Raw genomic sequence first — 22,009 nt, forward strand, 5'->3', positions numbered from 1 at the left:
TTTTTTATTTATTTTCGTTGAATCTTTGAACAATAATAGTAAATCGCATAAAAATTATAAAATAAAATATTTAATTTTATTAGACTCCACTTGAGTATATCTACATGGTGAACATATAAAATGATATGTTTTAGTACAAAGTCAATTAATATACCATTAAAACTTTGTTTAAGTTTTTTTAGTATTTAAATATCTCAGATAAAAATATAAAAAGTAGAATGTTGTAGATCTCGTCCGGAATTATAATTTTATATAAAAATTATTTTCATCTGAGGTTGTATAAAAGGGTTATGATTTTTTTAAGCCTAGACTTCTAATGGACCAATTTTTTATTAGCATAATCATAGAGTTTGTATCAATAGTAGATGATGTGTCTCGCTAATGTAGATATCATAATTCTTGTGCGACTGAACTTTAATAAAAATGATAATAAAAGTGATAATAGATTGCTACCGCGAACACCTTACATTGCATTTTAAAAGAAATAAATAGTAAGATTGATAGTAAATTGTTGAGGTAGACATTTTGTATGCCAAAAAAATAGTGGGATTTTACTTTATATTAGTTATAGATTTCAAAACTTCTGAAATTAAAGTAGAAAAAACTCAAAAAATATCTAAACACCGTTTTGTTCTGATTTTGAAATTCGAACCCAATTCGAATTCTCCAAAAATACAAATTCTATCAAACTAAATATAGACAAGGATGCGGTACGGAATATTTCTGCGCTATTTTCATCCCTACTCCATGCCTGCAGTTGCCCAAAGCCTCGTGGGCACCAGCGGTCCAGCGCTAGATCCTCGTCACTCCCGACGATGGTCTGCTCGGCCGGCAGGTTGGGTTGGGGACTCGTGGGTGGCGGCTCCCTCCCGCCGGTCAGTCGCCGCCTCCGCGTGGCACCCGCCCCCCGCGGTCTCCTCCCTCCTGTCCGGCGAGAACGGCGATGCACCATCTCTGCTGCGGGTGATCCAAGATGCAGTGTACGGGTGTATGTGCTTTTGACACCGCAGATAGAGATGCCCTGTGCGCTGCGATGCAAATCCATGGAGCTCAGCTCTGCACTCGCACAAAAGAGGAGGCTTGAAATGTAACTTATTCCATCCATCAAGAAGATTCAGGAAGCTAGAAAGCTTGTTTACTACAGCCTACAACTACTCTGCCTGCCCTTGCCAGTCGCAGCAGCGAGGCAGACAAGACGGCAAAGCCACACGGTCACCGCGCTCAATTGGCGTCGGGCACGTCCACGGTTCCGCCGACGGCGGGCCTCTCGACATCCTCCATGTCCTCCTCGCGGACGAACACGGCCTGGTCCAGCACCGACGGAGACGCGGACCCGGTATGCCCGTTGCCGTTCCCGTCGCCGGACACCTCGTCGGCCGGGACGAACACGCCCGTCTCCTGGTCGGGCACCCACGCGTCGTCGTCGCCGTCGCCCACGCCGCGCAGCGCTTCGGCGGCGTCGGCCGCGAGCAGCGTCGCTGAGCGGTCCCCCTGGACCACGTCCACGTTCTTGCGGTTCAGCGCCGCCTCCACCTGCGCCGCGGTGGCGGCCGTCGCGTCGGCGGTGCTGCTGTGGGAGAAGCTCTGCGCTTTTCCTCCTCCGCGCCTGCAAAAGATCGACGCCGATATGTCTGTCAGGATCGCTTGCAGTGCTTCCTACCACTGGCAAAGGTTGCGATTGCCAAGATGCAAGATCCAAGACGAAAACAAAAGAAAGTGCCTGTGCCTTGTGTGCTAATCGAAAGAAACGTCTCCCAACCTAGAATAGATCCGGGGAACAGAACAGAGGTGCCTTTGTTACCTGCAGCCAGAGCCCGACGAGGAGAGGACGGCGAGCCCAGCCGCACGGCGGCCGGCGACGGCGGCGGCGGCGAGCGCTCTGGTGGCCATGGCGATTAACCAGCCGCTCTGTGTACTGAACCAAGACTGATCGGCAAAGGAACGGACCGGGGAGCACGAAGAAGTTATCCTTTCGGTCCTTTTAACTTTCAATTGAACCCTGCTCTGCTCTCGATGGACCCTCTGTGTTTCTGCTCTCGATGCTGCGTGCGGGTGGCGACGTGTGCAGACAGCAGCAGGTGGCAACACGGTGGGGAGCCGGGCCCCCGGGCGTGGCAGTTTTATAGGCCGCTGGGTGCCCGGACGGTGGGCGGCGGCGCAGCCGCGCAGGCGTGTGCTGGTCCTGATCGGTCGGTCGGTGCAAGAAACAGAGAGAGGCGAGAGGAAGGAGGCCGGCTACGGCTGCCTAGGCGACGCCACTGGCTGCGTGCCACCGCCCACCGGCCACCCGCCGTCTGCACATCAAGTCAGCGAATCTGCCGGCTTTCTATGTGCAGACACGTACTACAAGGAGAGGAATTATTTAATTGCTTATAGGAGTATTTATAATTTTCTGTTCCAAAATTAAATAATACTAACAAATTTTTTTTAAGGAGCCAAACTTTTAGTTTTAATCAAATAATAAAAAAATAAGTATACTTTTTTCTGTTCCAAAGTTAAATAAGTACTAACAAATTTTTTTAAGGAGCCAAACTTTTAGTTTAATCAAATAATAAAAAAATAAGTATATTTATAATAAACGTGTTTAGAGATTGATATAATTTTCTTCACATCTAGATAGCTTCTTCGAAAAGCAAAAGCAAGATGTGTATTTATTTTGAGTGCAATGAGTAGTAAATATAATACTCATATTTTTTTTGTATAAACCTGTCTAAACTTAACAAAACTTGATTATTGCTGCTAAGTTTAAGAAAGTTTGGCTTGTCTTAACCTAGCACTATTTTTTTATTCTCTTTTTGGAGTGATCTCTTTCTAGGATACGATGAATTTCAGATAGATTTTTTTTCCCAGAAACGCACGCCTCCTGCCTGACGACAATTTTACAGCCGTGTCATCCCCCTTCCTCACCGAATCTTTGAGTTGGAGAAAGCAGCGTCCGTTTCTGAATGACTGAATGACACTCTGACATGCGTGGGCGTCACTGAAGAAGCGCATCAAGAAAACGCAGTGCTGTCGCAGTGCAAAGTGCCCTGCCTGCTGAAAATCACAGTAGCTTTTTTTGTTCTTCACATAACACGCTGCCGGCCAGTTCGTTTGGTCAAAAAGTCATAATTAAAATTACTGTTTACTAATTTATTATTGTTTTAGACAAGGTACATATTCCAGTCATCCAGCACGACACAGAACACTAGACACCAGAGACAGAGAGGGTGAGCACGGGCATCTCAAAAAGTTGAGGCTACGCAGCAAAGTTCAGTTCAGCCGTTCAGGGCGGGGTACCGTTGAATTGATGACACTATCTCAAGGGAGCAAATGTGCTGGTACCAAAGATTTTACAGCCGTGTCATCCAATCCTGTGGCATCGATCCTCACCTCGTCTCGTAGCAGATCACCGAATCACGAGTTCGAGAAAAGCAGCTTGCATTTCTGAATGATGACACGCAGACATGCGTAAGTGTCACTGAAGAAGCGCATCGACAAAATCGCAGTGTTGTTCTTCACATGGAGAAAGTGCATCTGGAAGCCTGGGGTTGATTGAGGTGCCCCCAAAATCTTTTGCGTCAGTAGACAAGGCACATATTCCTCTCATTCAGCAACGACAGCTAAACACAGAGATCACAGGACACCAGAGAGAGACAGACTGAGCACGGGCGAAAAGTTCAGGCAACCGTTAACATCACGGTTCCAAGAACCGGACACTGTCTCAAGCAAATACTACTGCTGCTTCAGATTCACTCTTTTCTTTCAGAATTCAGACAAACAGTTACGAAGAACTGTTTTATTCAGACCAGGCAGTGATTATATTCAGGAGTAGGGATACATCACACACTTCATGCGTACAGTAGCTTGTACAGTAGCTTGCAGCTACAATCCACAGGACTACAACTAGCTGCAACCAATGTCACGTTCAGTCTGGTCCATAAGTCGGAGCATGAGCCTGGAAACGGAGACTTCAGAGTTAGAAGCTTCAAGGCCAAGATGAAACCATGATTGAACCAACCAGCAGCTATTATATTGTGACAACAGAACGGCAATGCTGTGCATGCGTTTGAAAACTTTGAACATGCACTACCTCCTCAGGGCTTGAGATCCTTGACGATGAAGTTCTGGCGGCTGATGGGGTTCATGACGACCGGCGGTCCCGCGGTGCGAGGCCATGCCTGGAACTTCTTGTCCGTCGCCTGCCACCACTCCTTGTCCGCCACCGTCCTCGGCGTCGTGCCTGCTCACCATGTAAGTAACGCAAGCTGTAAACTTGACTTCATGAGGATCAAGGAGAGGTGCTTTGGCGGTGATAAACTTGAGATCAGATGACCCTCTGCTTACCTCCAAAAATCTTCTTTTGTGCCACTAGGACATCGGATGCGTACGCGATCGCGAAGGAACCAGCTAGAGCGGCGATGATGTACTTGGCAGACATTGCTGAAACTGCATAGTTCAGTGCAAGGAACAAAGGTTACTGATTCGCCCAAGGAAAGTAGTGCTCAAAACTAGATGCGTAAATAACAAGTGTCTTTAATAACCAGCATGCCCAAGCAACGCAAGACAGGGAAACAAAAGGCAAGTATCGTTTGTAAATTACAAGGAGACATCGAGTTATATTTATCGTTTGTAAAGGTCCTGAAAATGCAATCAACAGCATTAGCAAGCCTGCTCCCAACCCAAAGTCATCATTTACATACACTACCAGTGCACTACATGGAAATAGGAAGATAATTTGGATACGCTGTAGTTTTATCCGTGGAAGTGCGAAGTTTCCATGATAATAACTGTCGTCAATTGGATTCTAAAGACCCAACTAAAATAATCAGGCTATATTCAGAAGTTTGCTCTAAGTGTGCCATACTGTCATTAAATTAATATCATAATCCACAGAAAGCATAACACAAAGTGGCTGTAGTTTAGTGGTGAGAATTCCACGTTGTGGCCGTGGAGACCTGGGCTCGAATCCCAGCAGCCACACATTTCATTTTGGTTTTTATAGCTTTTCCATATCAATACAAGCCGACTTTTGTTTTGTTTATTTATTTTGCCTTCTTGGCTTTGTAGATATCCTTTATAACTTTGGTTTTTATAGCTTTTCCATATCAATACAAGCCGACTTTTGTTTCGTTTATTTATTTTGCCTTATTGGCTTTGTAGATATCCTTTGTAACTTTCCCATATCATCTTTATCAATAGAAACTGGGCTGTTTATTCCTGCAAGTAGTTTTTTCCAATAACCACAGCAAGCATGACACGAAGTGGCTGTAGTTTAGTGGTGAGAATTCCACGTTGTGGCCGTGGAGACCTGGGCTCGAATCCCAGCAGCCACAACGTGGAGACCTGGGCTCGAATCCCAGCAGCCACACATTTCATTTTGGTTTTTATAGCTTTTCCATTTTGTCGATTTCCTTCATAACTTTCCCATATCATCTCTATCAATAGAAGCGGGCTGTTTTCCTGCAGGCAGTTTTTTTTAAAATAATAAAGTGTAGTACATGAAAGAGTGGGAGGTACAGCTTGGATAAAACTGTGGTTATGTCCATGTTGATATCCAAGTAAAGTAACTCGTGGGGTGTACTCTAAGGGCCCAATTAAAATAGTCAAGGTTATATTGCATTACATACATTCACCAATAAGCGGCTTATCCAATTTTGTGCTGAATACATTCTGCTGAACTCACGCGTAAAAGAGAGACTGTTTATAAGGAACAACTAAACTGAAGACTCTTGTGGGCACTACAGATTCAGAGCTGTGGCAAATGGTGAATTCCAAACTTTCGAGACTACTGTGTTCAGTTTTGTCACACCACCTCGAATACCATACCCAAGCGAGGTTAGATTACACTACAATCATAGCGCAATGCACACAGCTTTGGATGCCACTTGCTCCAAGCTCTTACTTTATAACAAAAGTGTACTACGAATCCAGATCAGTAGACGCAAAGACAAGGCTAAAACTGCCAGCCGGTTCATCTTCGGATCTTTAAGGGAAAGGAACCACGAAATGCAAGGAGGCAGGCAATACCAATACCAGCCAAAATTTGGGTCAGGTCAGCTTGGGGAGAGTGAGAGAGTGTAGGAGTACCTTGCTTTGCTGTCCCGTCCCTCCCTTCTCGGCGTCTGATGTTGCAATGGATGGACAGATGGTTCTTGCTTGCTGTTCTTCAGCTACTGCCGGCCTTTGCCGCTCGGCTCCGGGGGCGGTTCGGGAGAATGTTCTGGAGAGGGCGAGATGTGGGGTCCACGGTGACGTGGAGGTGAGGTGTCTGGTACCACGACGACGCGTGGCTGAGGAGCAAGACGGAGAAATAAATCGGGCCCAAATGTAGTTCGTAGGCCCAACAGACAAACAGGCCGAAAGGAAATCCGGCCCATTAACAGGCCCAGATAATCTTTTTTCCCCTCCTCCATGAACCAGACCATTGCTGGACTACTCTACTGGAGAGCAGGTCAGGCCAGCGCAGGGCGTCCCCAACTTCCCCACCGCGCGGCCACTTCCGAGACGCGATGGCCGCCGGACCTTCGCCGCTGGCCGGCGGCGTCGGCGACCGGGGCTCCTCCTCCTCCTCCTCTGCCTCGCACCACCACAGCCACCACCACCACCAGCACCCGCCTCCGCCGCCGCCGCCCAAGATCCTCCTCGCCAAGCCGCCGCTGCCGCACGCCGCCTCGTCCTCGGGCGCCGACGACGACGGCGGCGGCGGGGGAGGCGGGGGCGCGGGGGGCCGCGCGCGCCAGGCGACGCAGCCGGGGTCGCTTAGCCTCGTCTCCGACGCGTGGGAGGCCCACACCGACAAGATCCTCCCGGTGCGTGCGTGCGTGCCGCTTCCGCGCGACCTTGCTCGCAGTCACTGCAGCTGGGGCCCGGTTGTTTGTTAGGGTGCACTGGTCGATGGGAAGAAAGGATTTGGTGATCCGTGTGCACTGTAGCTAGCTTTAGGTCTCCTCAGTCTATTTGTTAGCTTAAACCGTTATTCTGGGTACTTCTTTCTGAATGTTGCATTTGTTGGTATTAGGCCTTGTTTAGTTCCTACCCGAAATTTTTTCGCGACACTATAGCACTTTCGTTTGTTTGTGGTAATTATTATCCAATCATGGACTAATTAGACTCAAAAAATTCGTCTCGTAAATTTCAACCAAACTGTGCAATTAGTTTTTATTTTTATTTATATTTAATACTCCATGCATGCGTCTAAAGATTCGATGTGACAGAGAATCTTAAAAAGTTTTTAGATTTTGGGTGGAAGTAAACAAGGCCTTAGACTTTTAGTTCTCAAGTAACGCTCCTTCTGAGCGCTGGGTTATTTCTAATGTGTTAGTGCTTCATCGTTCCATAGATGCCCTTCCTTCGCACATGATGACTGTGAGATGTTATTTGGCTACTGATCATACTTATGTATGCATATGCATATGTAATGTGAAATTGTGATCCATTGAGCAACGCGCGGCTGATACAGTTAGAAGGGATGGGGTTGAAATAGTGACAATGTTAGTTATAAGTGTTCTTTTAATATACAAATATTATTCCTCAAACCTTTACTTACCCTGGGCGTGTTTTTGCAGTATTTGACGGAGAACAATGATTTCATGGTGATTGGGGTAATTGGCCCACCTGGTGTAGGCAAGTCCACCATCATGAATGAGCTTTATGGATATGATGCAAGCTCACCTGGTACGATACAACTTAACTTTGATTATGCTCTTTTTATATGCTGTGCAAGCACTTAGATGCATTGGTTCTTTATACTGAGAAGCACTCTGCTGATGCACTTTGCGGTCGATTACATGGACATTGTTCTTACTGTTTCCATCATGTAATATCTAGCTGTCCTCAGATTTCTATCTGCCACGTTATACACAATTATATTACCTCTTTAGTGTCAAGAAGGCTGCTTAGAAGTTAAACAGAGATCACTCTTGTTTTGGTTCAAATTTTGTTCCATACCAAAATCTTAGATTGTTCAAAACTCATTCCCGTGAGCATTGTGTGTAGGCATGCTTCCTCCTTTTCCTACACAAACTGAGGAAACCAAATTGATGGGGAAACACTGTACTACTGGTATTGACATCAGGATATCTAATGAGCGAGTTATACTCCTTGACGCTCAGGTGAGATGACGTTAATTTTATTCTGTTTTTTTGCAATCGGAAGGCTAGAACCGGTTATCAGTGTCTTGCTTGCCAATTTGTGAAAGGAAACCTCTTTTGCCCTGCAGCCAGTGTACAGTCCCTCTGTTCTAATCGATATGATGAGGCCAGATGGTTCATCCACAATTCCTGTCCTTAATGGTGAACCCTTATCAGCAGACTTAGCCCATGAGCTAATGGGAATCCAGGTAAAGACTGTATTTACAATTATTAAACTCACTTGTGCTACTGCTGATTCGTTGGAAATACCTAATAATTGATCGGTATTTCGTGTTCTTCTGCAAGGAATTGCTGTAGCTTGGTGTTTTCTTGGCATCTGTTTGTAATATAGTGTTGGTCGTGTCAGAAGGGATGAATGATTTGTCCATGTGGGAGCTCATGCTTACAGTAAGTTTTCTCTTCTATAATGTGTACCTTCCGTCATTCTTTCATTAGCTTATCTGGAAGAACAGATGAAGTTATGCATGTAGGTTCTTGGTTCAGTATCTGAGTTTTCGCCTAATTTCCAAGAAAATTGAGCTAGTTGTAGCGTTCTAATGATTCTATCCCACTATACCTGTTTCTCCCATCACATTTTTCTTCTATATCCCAAAACTTGGCAGTAATGCAGAAGGCTGAATGATGTCCAACACATTCTTGCAGGTTGATTTATTGAAGCACAACATACCTGATCCATCCGTGTTGACGTCTTCAGCCTCCCAAGACAAGGAAAACAAAAATGATGACCAATTGGGCAGTGAAGACTATATTTCTGATCTCTGTTTTGTGCATGCGAGGTGAGCATTAGCCGTTACTATGGTCGTCATTTTGTTAATTAAGGGAAATTATATGCTCATTTCTATGTTGATGAACAAAGAGATGTATGCCATTTTCTATCTTTGGTAAATGCATTTAATATTTCCTTCTAAAAAAATAACATTTATTTTGCTTTTTTATAACTTATAAGCACGTAATACTTCGGCACCTAAATCAGCCCTTTACTCATTTGCTCTAAATAGTTTAACAACCTTACATTGTTGTGGCTTTCTAATTGAACAGGTTGCAGGGACAAGATTTTTCTCCTTCAAAGCTCATGCTTCTAAGGAAAACTCTTGAGAAGCACTTCAACTCGTCCTCTTTTAGAATCAGGAGCTCTAATGCAACAGGTCAAGCTTCTGATTCGTTGGTCTCTTCGAGCTCAAAAGTTGAAGACTTGACCTCCGGTCGTCAGGACATATTTCTTCTTCCACTGAGAGGACAGGATAACTCGACAAAGTTTGAGTATGGAACATACTCGTGCATGCTAGGGATGCTTCGCGATCAGGTATGATTGCTAGCATTACAGAAATGGAATATTAAGTAGACTTACAAACCCTAGCTTGTGATTCGAAAATGTGTCAGCTACATGGGACGGATTGAAATTCTGTTAAAATCTAACACAACATCTTCTTATGTAAATAAGTCTAGGCAAGCCATCCCTTCCTAAACACTAGAGTTTCATCCAATCATCCTTGGCACCTGTACTCTAGCAAATCATGAGAAACATTACTTAGTTTTTCTCCTTTTAACTGGATTTGTTTCGTTAATTCTGAGAAGCTAAGGTTACATTAAGATCCATTCAATCTGAACTCATTCCAATAGAGATATTGCTGCTGAACTTTAAGCTTCCTTTGTAATAACTACTTGGCACATTTCTTCTAGACCTTAGAGTCAGTCTGACATGAACACTCGTGTGGCTACAGATCCTGTCATGGCCGGCGAGGTCATTCTCGAAGAACCTCTCAGAGCGCGACTGGCTGAGAAGCTCAGCAAAGATCTGGGACATGGTGAAGAAGTCCCCCGTCATCTCGGAGTACTGCAAGGCGCTCCAGAGCTCAGGATTGTTTAGGAAGTAGCGGTAGTCTAGTCTAGTAGCTACTTGTTGGTCTACGCCCGCTTTGGCTTGCTGACTTGGAAAAATTAAACCAAAGAATCGGCATTAGATCAGATGGACCTGCTCTGTCTTGCAATGTTAATATGTTTCTTGGTAGCGCCGTTTGTTCTGTTTATAATTGACTTTGAGATACACCACTGTATGTTTTGTTAGCACCAGATTAGTTGTTGGACAAGCTGTTTGTGATAAGCTCTGAGTCAGCGACAGCATATGGCAGTCGCCAGTATTCAGTTTCGTGCACGCTCATGCTTCTCTGCTTGTCGTATGATATATGCTTTGAGACAATAATGTTCGGTAAACCAAATTACAAAGGTTTGACCTTTTTCGAAGGAAACAAGATAAACCAATGGTCGGTAAACCAAATTACAAAAACTTTGTGATCTTTTTCAAAGAAAAGAAAATTTGTACTCCCTCGGTCTTAAAATATAAACGCATTCTAGCTGACGTCAGCGACTTGGACCTGCTGGAAATGAGAATTGGACCCGTTCAACCTGACGAAAATGCTGTTGCCGTCGTCGGCTTGTTCGCCTCGCCATCATCCCCTTTGTCCTCCCTCCACTCGAGAACCCGCAGGCAGGAGGAGGTGGAGCGCCCGCCATGGCCGGCTCCGACCCCCTCCCGCATCCAGGTCAGTAGCACCAGCCTTGCGTGCTCCAAGTAAAAATAGCAACCAAGATTCAGTTTGGAATTTGCTGGTTGCTCGCGTAGCGGCTGTTCGTGTCGTGCGTAGGTACTAGACGAGCTCGCGATCTGAATCCTGAGCTGACAGTACCGGATATTCTGCGATGAACAGCCAAGAGCCGGATATGTTGCGATTGGGTGGTTGCTAACGCTAACTGATCTTCTCTTTGGGGAAAATTTGTGTTTCAGGGCTAGCGATCGTGGTGATGGGAGTCAGCGGCTGCGGCAAATCGTAAGATCCTTCATCCTCCTCAGTCCTCACTCTGTTCTATGTTCATGCTTCAAGAATTCGGTCAAGATTGCTTAAAGATAGCACAGATCGGCAAGATTCATCCCGAGTTCTGCCAGTGAGGCAGTGGCAGTCCTTATATGAGCTGAATCCCCTTTTTTTTTTTTTCCTGCGAATTCGCAGCACCGTCGCGGCAATGCTCGCCGAAGCCTTGGGCTGCAGCTTCATCGAAGCAGACGACTACCATTCCCAGGCAAACAAAGGTGCTGTACTCAATTCACATCATCACATTTCTGAAACCTGAAACCTCTGGCATTCTGCCATTTTTGCCATCACTGAACTTCTGCTGAACTGAAACGCAACTTGTGCACAAACCCAGCCAAGATGAGCGAGGGCATCCCGCTCTCCGACGCGGACCGCGCGCCGTGGCTGGAGTCGCTGCAGGACGCCATCCGGGAGCGGCTGGACGGCGGCGAGGACGTGGCCGTGAGCTGCTCGGCGCTGCAGCTCAGGTACCGGGACGTGCTCCGGGCCGCCGACCGCGGCTACAGCTACAGGCCGGGGGAGTACGCCGCCTGCAGGGTGAAGTTCGTGTGCCTGCGGGCGTCGGCGGAGGTGATCGCGGAGCGGATGCTGCGGAGGTCGGCGGAAGGGAAGCACTTCATGCCGGCGAGCCTGCTGCGGAGCCAGCTCGACCTGCTGCAGGTCGACGCCGCGGAGGGGGTCACGGAGTTCGATGCCACGACGGTGCGCCCCGGCGACATCGTCCGTGACACCGTTGCTCTGTTCAGGGAGGACCTGGCGTCGACAGTCCATGCTTGATTTGTTTCCGAATGCGATGCAAATGCAATGCAATGTAATTTCATTCATGATTCAGTATTCATCAAATGATAAAGAACCTCCACGTTTCCAGACAAACTCTGAACATGATGCAAGCTCTCTACAACATTACCCAGTTCATTCTTTCAGAATCAAACATCCATCGCGATGAAACAGGCATGCTCGATAAACAAGAGGGTAGAAGTAGAAAGAAGAAAACCAAACCTAGCTAACAGCAACGGTGACTGCTATTGTTCTAACCTGCAACCTATACAGACCAAGCACAACTGCATGAGGTACCCTGGTTAGGGAGACCTGTTGAACCAACCACAGGTTGTGTGGTCATGGAACCTGTTGCCGCCGATTGTAAGTGTCTTCGTGGACAAACACCGGTTCGCTGCTCTGCTGCGGGATCACAGGCTGGCCCATCGCGATGCCATGGTTCTGCGGGGTTGCAAACGTCGGCGGAGGACCCTTTGACGATGACAGGGCGACGTAGTAGACTATCGCTAGCGCCACGCTGGCGAGGGCTAGCACTGCTCCCCCAGAGAAGACCCCTGGCTTCACGACGTAGCAGAAGCTACCGAAGTACATGTTCTCCTCGCCTCTCTGGTCGTTCAGGGCAGCTCCGGTCAGCAAGAGAAGGAATGCGATTATGAAAGTGCACCTGCGGAATTTAGCAATACTTAGGTTAGCAAATTAGTGAAATCTGGTATTCAGAAAACTAGTAGAAAGACATATACCACCAGTTACCAAATCTAACAAGTTTATGAGATCCTTGTCTAGGAAGACGTAGAATTTGTCTGCAGGTACTATCCGCTTAATTGGGATCTATGCAAAAGCTATTTATATAGATCCAGCATGTGGACTACTCATATTCGTGGCTTCCAAGGAATATAATAAACATCAGTCAATTAACAGTGTGCCAGCTACTAGATCAAAGAATGTATAATGCTGAGACTCTTTATATGTCAATGCTACACTATTTCTTTAAAATGGTTGCTTCACTAATGCAAAATAAAAATAACAAAACGAGTCAAATGCAGTCAAGAAATCAGGTGTAGTTAGCAACACTCAGCATCCATTATTGGTAAACCCATTCACAAAAAGGCTAAGTAAAGTTTACAAAATATGAGAGAAGAATAAAACAGATAATAACTTCTAGACCAGAATGTTACCAAGATATGATGAATGAGATCAGGGCTACACTCCAGTTAGTGTCTGAGGGAACAGGATGCCTCTTACAACAGATGCATCCAGCGACCGTGTTTATGATAGACTGGGCGAGCATAAGGGAGACGGCAGATATTAAACCAAGTGCTAAGGCTGGGGTTCTTGGGTATATGCATTCACCAGGAGTACTGCTTATTTGAACATCCGAAACCTGCACGATTCACACGATGCGTTGACATGAGCACAAAAATATGTACAATTTATTAGCGAAAGAATGAAAACCATTTCCAGACCCTATCTTTGGAGCAAGTAAAGTGAAACAGTCAATTATTAATAAATTTGCGGATTCTAAAATGGTAAGTTAGATTGAAGACAAAATCAAATTGGCATAAACATATACACGAATGTATCCAATAGACATGACAAAGAATGCATTTTAATGTAGAAGACTAGTATGTGGCCTTCCTCAAAGAAGAGATAAGCATGTGCCTTAGGATTTGTATGCAGGGGTGACAAGTGACATGCTGCAATTAGGATTCCACCTCAAGCTAATAAAGCCTCATCACCTTATGATTTTAGCTACTCACCAAGAGTGCAATAAGAAAAACCTTGAACCATTGTTCTATCAAGGTAGTATATGCAGCTAAACAAATAGGCATCAAATCCTAAGGCAATGTGGCGTCGTGACCCCAAAGGCCAAAGATGAAGAATGGTAATAAAAAGGCTATAAAAAATACACAAGATCCTGATTGATTCGAATCACATGGGATGGATCAGTTGCAACCAAAATCAAACCAAGGAAGCACTGAACCTCTGACACGATGGCAACCAACATTCCTGACAAGGCCATTAGCTCACAGATTTCGTTCACCATATATACAACTAAAAGAAAGGAAGTTTAATCCGAGTTCTTGTTGCACTCCCGGCTAGGTACACTCAGGATCATTCCCGCGACGCGCAAGCGTGAAGATCGCCTATTAGTAACCCCAGACAATCATAATAATCTTTCTCCGGCGGGGTATTAGTAGTACTAACTACTAATTCTGCGGAGGCGGACTGAGCTCCCCGGCGCAAGGACGCGCCCAATCTTCGACGGCTCCTCCGCCGAGAACTCCAGCGCTCAGGAGCGACCGAGATCTACCACTCGGAGCCAGCGGCAAGGCCATCGCCTTACTGTACTCAAGAACGGAACGGAACGGAACGGGGTAGCAACGGCGGCAGCGCAAACCCGGCCGGCGCAGGAGAAGAGGGGAGCGCGGCGAGGGAGACGCACCTTGACGCGGGTGGCCTCCGCGGCGAATCCGAGCGCCGCCGAGAGGACGCCGAGGAAGCCGACCACCGCGCACACCGCCACCACCTTGCGCTCCATCTTCGCCCCCCTGACCCTGAGCCAACCAACTATTCTCCTCTACCAAACAACCACCAAACCTTCTCTTCTCTTCTCTTCTTTCGCTCCCTCCGACCCTCCCTCCCCCTACTACACAGGTCGCTCGCGGTCGCGGCACAGCGGCTGCCTGCAACCGCAAGCAAGCAAAAGCAACAGGGGGGAGGGGGAGGAGGAGGAGGAGGAGGAGGAGACGCACGGGGACGAGAAAAATCTGTGGCGGGCCGCCGACGGAAACGGGATTGGGGAACCGGGGGAGGAGAGCGAGCAACTGGAATTTCCTTTCCACCGAATTTTTCTCGAGCGCCCGCGTTTATCCCGCGGCCTTTCGCTTTCGCGTTTTTCTCGAGCCACCGGGTTCTGTGAGGGTCCCACGCGCCAGCCAGTAGCGTCTGCACTGCACCGCCACGTCGTCCCGTTCGAGGCGCGCAGAGGGTCGTGGGTGGTGCGGACGGTCCACGGTGGACTTGCAGGATCGCGCTGGGGGGACGGAGGAGGTGGGGCCCGCCTGAGGAGGGCTGGTCCTCGGGCGCTGCGCTGTGGACGCGGTGCACGCACGGGCTTCTGCTTTGCTTTTGTGTACGTACGTATACTTTTACTAGGCAGTTGTGCGGGTGTTCTTTTTTTGTCTCTTTTTTGCTTTGCTTGCAGGACGGAGTTTCTTCGAAAAAAAGAAAATGGTATACACGTATCAAAGCAAAGCAAATGGAAGGTGGGCATTGGGCAAGCTGGATTTGGAGTTGTCCTGGTGCTTTTTTTCTTCTTCTTCTTACTTCCAAAGTAGACCGACCAATCAGAGAGACCAACAGCAATAGCTTGATTTTGAAATTGTCCTAATCCGACGTTAAACTGTTCTTAATTTGAACAAAAACTTAGTTATGGAAATAATATAATATTAGCTAGGCCCTATTTGAATTTTAGGGTTCAAAGTTAGCCCATCTTATTATGATAATAAGTTAATCTATTACCTACTAATAAATTGTGAAAATTTCATCTGCCAAAATTTTTTTGCCGTCTATACCAGAATCCGTCTGCGTCTGTTGGTTCGTTTAACGCTTCTAGGAGAGAAAAGGAAAATAAAATGCTTTGCTTCTCTCTTTTCCTATAGTTGTCAACTTAGGCCTTGTTTAGATGCAATTTTTTTTTGAAGTTTGACACTGTAGCATTTTGTTTTTATTTGACAAATATTATCCAACCATGGACTAACTAGTCTTAAAAGATTCTTCTCATGATTTACAAATAAATTGTGCAAATAGTGTATTTTTTTATCTTTATTTAATGCTCCATGCATGCGTTTAAAGATTCGATATGATGGGGAATCTTGGCCTTGTTTAGTTCCAAATTTTTTTGCAAAATAGGAATAGTAGCACTTTCGTTTGTATTTGACAAATATTATCCAATTATAGACTAACTAGGCTCAAATTATTCGTCTCGTCAATTCCGACTAAACTGTGCAATTAGTTTTATTTTTTATCTATATTTAATACTCCATGCATACGTCTAAAGATTCGATGTGACAAGAAATCTGAAAAATTTTGCAAAATTTTTCAGGAACTAAACAAGGCCCTTGTAAACTTTTGGAATTTTATGTGCATCTAAACAAGGCCTTATTGTTTTGGTTCATCAGTGTGAGGTAATTCTGTAGAAAATCAACCGAGACAGATATAAGGCTTTCATTTTTTTTTCTCGAAGATGATATTATTTTTTAGATGCCCGATTCTCTAGAAAAGGAAACATCACATTGGCTCTTATTTCTTTTTATTGACGCTATTGAGCAAGACCAACAACCAGTCATGTCTCGTACTATAATAAAAGGAAGGCTCCCCCGACTATACCATTGCCCTCCTCTTGCCAAGATCATGCAAAATATAATACTGCATAGATTGTTTCGCTGAAATTTAGTTTATATTATAAAAAAATTACTATCTATTCATAAAAAATACAGCCGATACTAACTGCATAGTACATGCATGTTAAAGGCCCGCCTATTGAGGATATGTGTTCTCACTCTTCTACCAATTAAATTCGTTTTGAGAAATGTGTAAATACATATCTCAATACAAAACTGTTTTAAGATATGTGTTTACATATTTTTTAAAGCAAATTTAATAAATGGAAGAGCGAGGGCATGTGCACTAAAAAAACCGTGTTCCGACATGCTCGGGTCATCAACGCCGCACTTAGGCCCTGTTTAGTTTCCCAAAAAAAAATTTCATTCATCCCATCGAATCTTTGGACACATGCATGAAACATTAAATATAGATAAAAAAATAAACTAATTACACAGTTTGGTTTAAAATCGCGAGACGAATCTTTTAAGCCTAGTTACTCTATAATTAGCCTTAAGTGCTACAGTACCCACATATACTAATGACAAATTAATTATGGTTAATAGATTTGTCTTGCAGTTTCCTGACGAGGTATGTAATTTGTTTTTTTATTAGCTTTTAAAAACCCCTTCCGAAATCCTTCCGACACATCCGATGTGACATCCAAAATTTTTTTATCTACAATTTAAACAGGACCTCAACCACGTATGGCCAACCACGCGTCTTATGTATCATCAATAATTGTAATTAATATGCAAGGTACCCGCCAGCGACATCGATCATCTGTTAAAAGTCACGTGGGAAGTCCAGACTAAAAGGAAGGGACTACCAACTCGATCTCCATCGCCACTTCACCACCAGCGCTCAGCTCCATAGTTCACCACCGGCACCGCACACCAACCAAGGTAGCGTTCGGTTCGGCCATGGCCACGCCGCCGGCAACGAAGAGCCTGCTAGGAGAGCTCAACGGCGGCGGCGCATCACGGCCGCATGTCATGTTCATCCCGAGCGCCGGCATGGGCCACCTCCTCCCGTTCTTCCGCTTCATCGCGTCTCTCGCGAGGCACGACGACGACGTCGATATCTCCGTGGTGACCGTTCTTCCCACCGTCTCTGCCGCCGAGGCCGACCATTTCAGCGGCCTCTTCGCTGCCTTCCCCCGCGTCCGCCGCGTCGACGTACCTCCATCTCCTGCCCATGGACGCGTCCGAGTTCCCAAGCCACGACCGCGACCCCTTCATTGTCCGCTGGGAGGCCCTGCGCCGCTCCGCGCACCTCATCGGCCCGCTCATCGCCGGCGCCGCCCCGCGCGTCTCCGCCGTCATTACAGACGTGACCCTGACCTCCCACGTCATCCCCATCGCCAAGAAGCTCGGCGTCCAGTGCCACGTCCTCTTCATCTCCTGCGCCACCATGCATGCTCTCGCTCAATGCCTACTTCCCTCTACACCTCGACAGCAAGAAGGCCGAGCAGGGGCCTGGCGCCGGCGTCGGCGCCGTCGACATCCCCGGCGTGCGTCGCATCCCGGAGTCTTGTCTCCCGCAGCCGCTGCTCGACCTCAACAAGCAATTCACCAAGCAGTTCATCGACAATGGCCGCGAGAACATCAACGCCGACGGCATTCTGGTGAACACGTTCGACGCCTTGGAGCCGGCGGCGCTCGCCGCCCTGAGAGACGGCAAGGTCGTCCCGGGGTTCCCATTCCCACCGGTGTACGCCATCGGCCCGCTCAGGTCAGTGGTCGACAAGGAAGACTCCTCCTCCTCGTCCCCCGTCGTCGCATGGCTCGACAAGCAGCCAGCAAGGTCAGTGGTGTACGTCGCGTTCGGCAACCGCAGCGCCGTGAGCCATGCGCATATCAGGGAGATCGCCGCCGGGCTGGAGGCGAGCGGCTGCCGGTTCCTTTGGGTGCTCAAGACCACCAAGGTGGACAGGGACGACACCGCCGAGCTGACGGACGTGCTCGGCGAGGGTTTCCTGGAGCGACTGCATCAGCAGCAGGGGCAGGGGCAGGGGCAGCACGGCATGGTGACCAAGGAGTGGGTGGACCAGGAAGCCCTGCTGAAGCACGCGTCGGTGGGGCTGTACCTAAGCCACAGCGGGTGGAACTCGGTGACGGAGGCGGCTGCCGCCGGCGTGCCGCTGCTGGCGTGGCCCCGCGGCGGCGACCACCGCGTGAACGTACGCCATGGTCGCGGTGAGCGGCGGCGTCGGGGTGTGGATTAAGCACTGGAGCTGGGACGGGGAGGACTGGCTGGTGACCGGGGAGGAGATCGCGGAGAAAGTAAAGGAGGTCATGTCCGACGCGGCGGTCAGGGCAAGGGCGACGAGGACCGGCGAGGAAGCGGCCATGGCCGTCGCAGAGGGTGGCACCAGCTACCGGAGCATGCAGCAGTTTGTTTCAAGCCTCAAGAAAGCAACCTGAGGACACTCACTCGGACGACGATCTAGCCCGTGATTCTTGTGTTGTGTCGTTGGTGCATGCATGGCCGCATGGGGCTCGATCGTGTCATCATCGTGTGTGGTGTCCGTTCATTTTCCAGTGTGCGTCACGGGGCTCTTGTGGTGTCGTTGTCTAGTGTGGCGTTGAGTTGGGAGGCAACCAAAACACAGCAGGTGCTGTGTGCTTTGTTGCTTACTCGTGTGTCGTTGGGGGTAGCCTGTGCAATCGCACACCTAGCATCAATAATAAGTGCGTGATGTTGTATGTTTTTCAAAAGTGTGTGATGTTGTAATGTAATATATATATATATATATATATATATATATATATATATATATATATATATATATATATATATATATATATATAATGTTGTATCATTCTATTTTTACCAACCATTTACACTCTGCCTTCAAACATCTCCAATAGTTCTAGAAAAAAAATTCAGGCTATTTTCATATCATTCAACCAGTTTTATACTTTCTTTGTTTCTTGCACATTTTTTATTTGGAACTCTTTCCTTACTCTTTAATTCTTCCTCACGCCCTTCCACGTCAAGATTGATGCGTATGTTTCTGTATGGTTGGTCGGTTATCCCAAGTGCGGAAAGATTGAGAGTTTAGATAGGAGTTATTGGGGAATGGTTTTCTTTCAATCTTGCCAAAGAAATCAAGATTAGGAGTGGGGTTTGAGAACTCTTGGAGATGCCCTTACCATATCTCTTCCTTTTTCAATAATCACCGCATACTCCTCGATGGCATAATTTTAACCGCCAATGTGGTACCAATTTCTTAATTAAGAGCACCTCAAGTAATAAGACCTCTAAACAAGCCCCTAAACTAAAATTTATATGTCTAACTAAAAACCCTTGTTCTATGAGGTTTCATATTCATGCCATTTAAGCAGAGAGAGAGGCCCTCAAATGGAGTTATGGTGAAAGTTTAATTAATATCCCTCATGGTTAACATGGTGCTACATGATTCGCTCGGGGAGGTAAATGTGACAGTTTCAGAAGTTGAAGAAGTCTAAAAAATCAGTTTTCCAATTGCGACAGGGAAATTGGATTTTTTTTTTTCAAATTAGTTGATGGATTTTTTTAGTTGAGTGAGGTTAGATGGACTGTTTTTTTTTTCAATAATAAACAACCTATTCATTTGGGCCTAAAACAACCGATCATTTTGGGCCTCATGGGCTAGAAGCAATCCCTTACCAAGGCCCATGTGGCCTGTTCGGAAGCCACGGCGTAAGGCGACCCCACATGTCAGTGTGACGCCCCCTGAGACCGGCGACCCACCGGGTCATCGCCACAAAAGCCCATTTGACACCGGGACTCCCCATCTCCATTCTCCTCGCCTCCTCGCCCATTCCTTCCGCCTCCCTCCCCGCGCCGCCGCTCGCCGGAGCCCCGCGTCTCCGCCCCAGCCTCGCCGCGCCGCGTCCTGTAGGTAAGGACTGCTCCGGACCCCCTGCTTTGTTGGTTTCTTCTGGTTCGTTCCCTTCCCAGGCATCTGGGCCCTCCGATCTTGTGATCTGATTTAGTCTCCGGTAGCTGCGGTCGATTCCTGGGTCGAGTATTGGCCTCTTGGGGCCGTGTGAATCGGGCGGCTGGATCTGCGCGAATCCGATCGATTGGGGCGCGGCGTGGGCATCCGGAACTTCACCTCGCGTGCTTCCCCGGCGTCGTCGTCGTCGTCCCTCTGGATTCCCCCCCCCCCCCCCCCCCCCCGGGCTGGAGATCCATCCCAATTTGAGTCGATTTATTTTTGTTTCTTTTCCGTTGTTCGTGGAGGCGGAAGGATGCATGTGCAGATGGCAGGAGTGGGAAAAGGAACATTAATTAGGGTGGAGATAAATTTTCGCTCTTTAATATTATGTTTATGTTTATATATTTAATATTAGGTATATATAGATGTTTATCGTGGTTTGAATTGTACCGTGACATTGCACATGGCACTGTCTCTGTAAGTCTGGTGAGATTTGTATTCACGCATGCTTTGTGAAGAAAAAAAAATGCTGTATGTAATGCTAATGTGGAAGATGGAGGTTACTGTAAGTGTGGTGAGATTCTTATTAATTTGATGCTTTTTATGTTCACCATGGTTTGAATTGTTCCCTGCGTGTGACACTGTCACTGTAAGTCCTGGAAGATAAATAGTAACTCTTGTTTCATGAAAGATTAATAGTAACACTTGTTTCATGAAGATAGATGCTGGATATAATGATAATGTAACCTGTTCAGGATCAGGATTGACTCATTTCTTGCTTAAAAAACTGCAAACCTTTCCTTTATCAAGGAAATGTTATGCCTTCCCTCGCCTTTTTGTGTTGGCCATTTCTATGTTTGCTGAATTATATGCTCTGTTTATTTGTGTTATCTGTGACTGAGGAACAACCTATAGGATTGCCTTGTCTACAGTGCTTGTACACATGTTATTTGTTCATGATTCATTGTTTACCAGACCTGATAGTTTGTACTTGAAACCATCCTTTTGCAGCAAAAATGACGGCTGGCTACATTGTTGGCTCACTGGTCGGATCCTTTGCCATTGCATACCTGTGTGACACATTTGTTTCTGACAAGAAGGCTTTTGGAGGTTAGTGTCATCCCTACTGGAGTTATGTTGGAGATCTGTGTCTCAATCCTTGTCAATTTGGATTTAAGCCGCTTCATTCTTTGTGGGCACACAGGTTCCACCCCCAAGACTGTCTCTGAGAAGGAGTGGTGGCAGGCCACAGACACCAAGTTCCAGGCCTGGCCTCGCACTGCTGGGCCACCGGTTGTCATGAACCCCATCAGCCGCCAGAACTTCATCGTCAAGTCCACTGAGTAGGCTGGAGAAGTTGGTTCAGCAACGTGTTGCCACCATGAAGCTAAAGTTCCTTTTCTAGGTCTTAATTGATTGTAATAAAACGAACTACAGTCAGGCTTTTTGTGATTTTCACTCCCATCTGTGAACAAACACTGGGGCTTTCAGCTTACTTGTCATTCAATGGGTTCTGTTCCTTGGTGAAATTTCCCGCCAGGCAGTAAAGAATTGCAACGTTTTCTATAATATATGCTTTTGCTATTTTGCTATGCAGCCTCTGCTTTTGTATGAATTATGCTGATGGATTCTCCAGCATGCAGTAAGGAATTGCATTGTGTATGGCGCTGTTGAACTAGTTTGCTGATGTTCTTATCTGCTTGTGGTTTCCTGGAGACTGTCAATGAATCAATCACAGTTCACAGTTTATTAGCTCGTTAAAGAGCAGGCTTTCCTATTGAGCAATGTAAACATCCAACAATTGATCTATACTCTCTCCATATATTTAAAGAAAGTTGTTTTGGACAAGGTTTATGTCAAATATTGGGAATATAAATTATAAATAACTTTTAAGTTGTTAAGTTCGAAAATGTAAAAACCAT

General features: G+C 46.5%; 6 protein-coding genes, 2 non-coding genes and 1 pseudogene across 9 annotated transcripts; 6 read left to right on the plus strand and 3 right to left on the minus strand.

Annotated features, from left to right (window-relative positions):
- Positions 614-2,300, minus strand: LOC8069019. The gene is made up of 2 exons (XM_002437666.2): positions 1,802-2,300; positions 614-1,606 (listed from the first exon to the last, which is right to left on the minus strand). Exons 1-2 carry the CDS (start codon positions 1,888-1,890, stop codon positions 1,222-1,224), a joined length of 474 nt encoding a protein of 157 aa, XP_002437711.1. The 5' UTR covers positions 1,891-2,300; the 3' UTR covers positions 614-1,221.
- On the minus strand, positions 3,642-6,227 carry LOC8066907. Of its 2 annotated transcripts, none has more exons than XM_002437667.2 (4): positions 6,070-6,227; positions 4,327-4,428; positions 4,073-4,222; positions 3,642-3,937 (listed from the first exon to the last, which is right to left on the minus strand). In XM_002437667.2, the coding sequence occupies exons 2-3, from the start codon at positions 4,418-4,420 to the stop codon at positions 4,077-4,079; spliced, it is 240 nt and encodes a 79-aa protein (XP_002437712.1). In that variant the 5' UTR covers positions 4,421-4,428; positions 6,070-6,227; the 3' UTR covers positions 3,642-3,937; positions 4,073-4,076. The 2 variants fall into 2 exon arrangements, with proteins under 2 accessions (XP_002437712.1, XP_021304882.1); XM_021449207.1 differs by having other exon boundaries at positions 4,073-4,247.
- TRNAH-GUG lies at positions 4,891-4,962 on the plus strand. Its single transcript has one exon. It is a non-coding gene; the product is annotated as a tRNA-His (tRNA).
- Positions 5,244-5,315, plus strand: TRNAH-GUG. Its single transcript has one exon. It is a non-coding gene; the product is annotated as a tRNA-His (tRNA).
- LOC8066908 (protein SMG9) lies at positions 6,413-10,284 on the plus strand. Its single transcript, XM_002436324.2, has 8 exons — positions 6,413-6,791; positions 7,548-7,656; positions 7,978-8,093; positions 8,201-8,320; positions 8,430-8,519; positions 8,775-8,908; positions 9,171-9,435; positions 9,854-10,284. Exons 1-8 carry the CDS (start codon positions 6,492-6,494, stop codon positions 10,004-10,006), a joined length of 1,287 nt encoding a protein of 428 aa, XP_002436369.1. The 5' UTR covers positions 6,413-6,491; the 3' UTR covers positions 10,007-10,284.
- Positions 10,423-11,900, plus strand: LOC8069020 (probable gluconokinase). The gene is made up of 4 exons (XM_002436325.2): positions 10,423-10,672; positions 10,915-10,957; positions 11,138-11,217; positions 11,334-11,900. Exons 1-4 carry the CDS (start codon positions 10,642-10,644, stop codon positions 11,774-11,776), a joined length of 597 nt encoding a protein of 198 aa, XP_002436370.1. The 5' UTR covers positions 10,423-10,641; the 3' UTR covers positions 11,777-11,900.
- On the minus strand, positions 11,800-14,645 carry LOC8069021. The gene is made up of 3 exons (XM_002437668.2): positions 14,220-14,645; positions 12,952-13,157; positions 11,800-12,440 (listed from the first exon to the last, which is right to left on the minus strand). Exons 1-3 carry the CDS (start codon positions 14,313-14,315, stop codon positions 12,116-12,118), a joined length of 627 nt encoding a protein of 208 aa, XP_002437713.1. The 5' UTR covers positions 14,316-14,645; the 3' UTR covers positions 11,800-12,115.
- Positions 16,982-18,877, plus strand: LOC8066909 (annotated as a pseudogene).
- LOC8069022 lies at positions 19,893-21,683 on the plus strand. The gene is made up of 3 exons (XM_002436327.2): positions 19,893-20,048; positions 21,099-21,197; positions 21,292-21,683. Exons 2-3 carry the CDS (start codon positions 21,104-21,106, stop codon positions 21,432-21,434), a joined length of 237 nt encoding a protein of 78 aa, XP_002436372.1. The 5' UTR covers positions 19,893-20,048; positions 21,099-21,103; the 3' UTR covers positions 21,435-21,683.

This window comes from Sorghum bicolor, chromosome 10, assembly GCF_000003195.3.
Source record: "Sorghum bicolor cultivar BTx623 chromosome 10, Sorghum_bicolor_NCBIv3, whole genome shotgun sequence".
NCBI lineage: Eukaryota > Viridiplantae > Streptophyta > Magnoliopsida > Poales > Poaceae > Sorghum > Sorghum bicolor.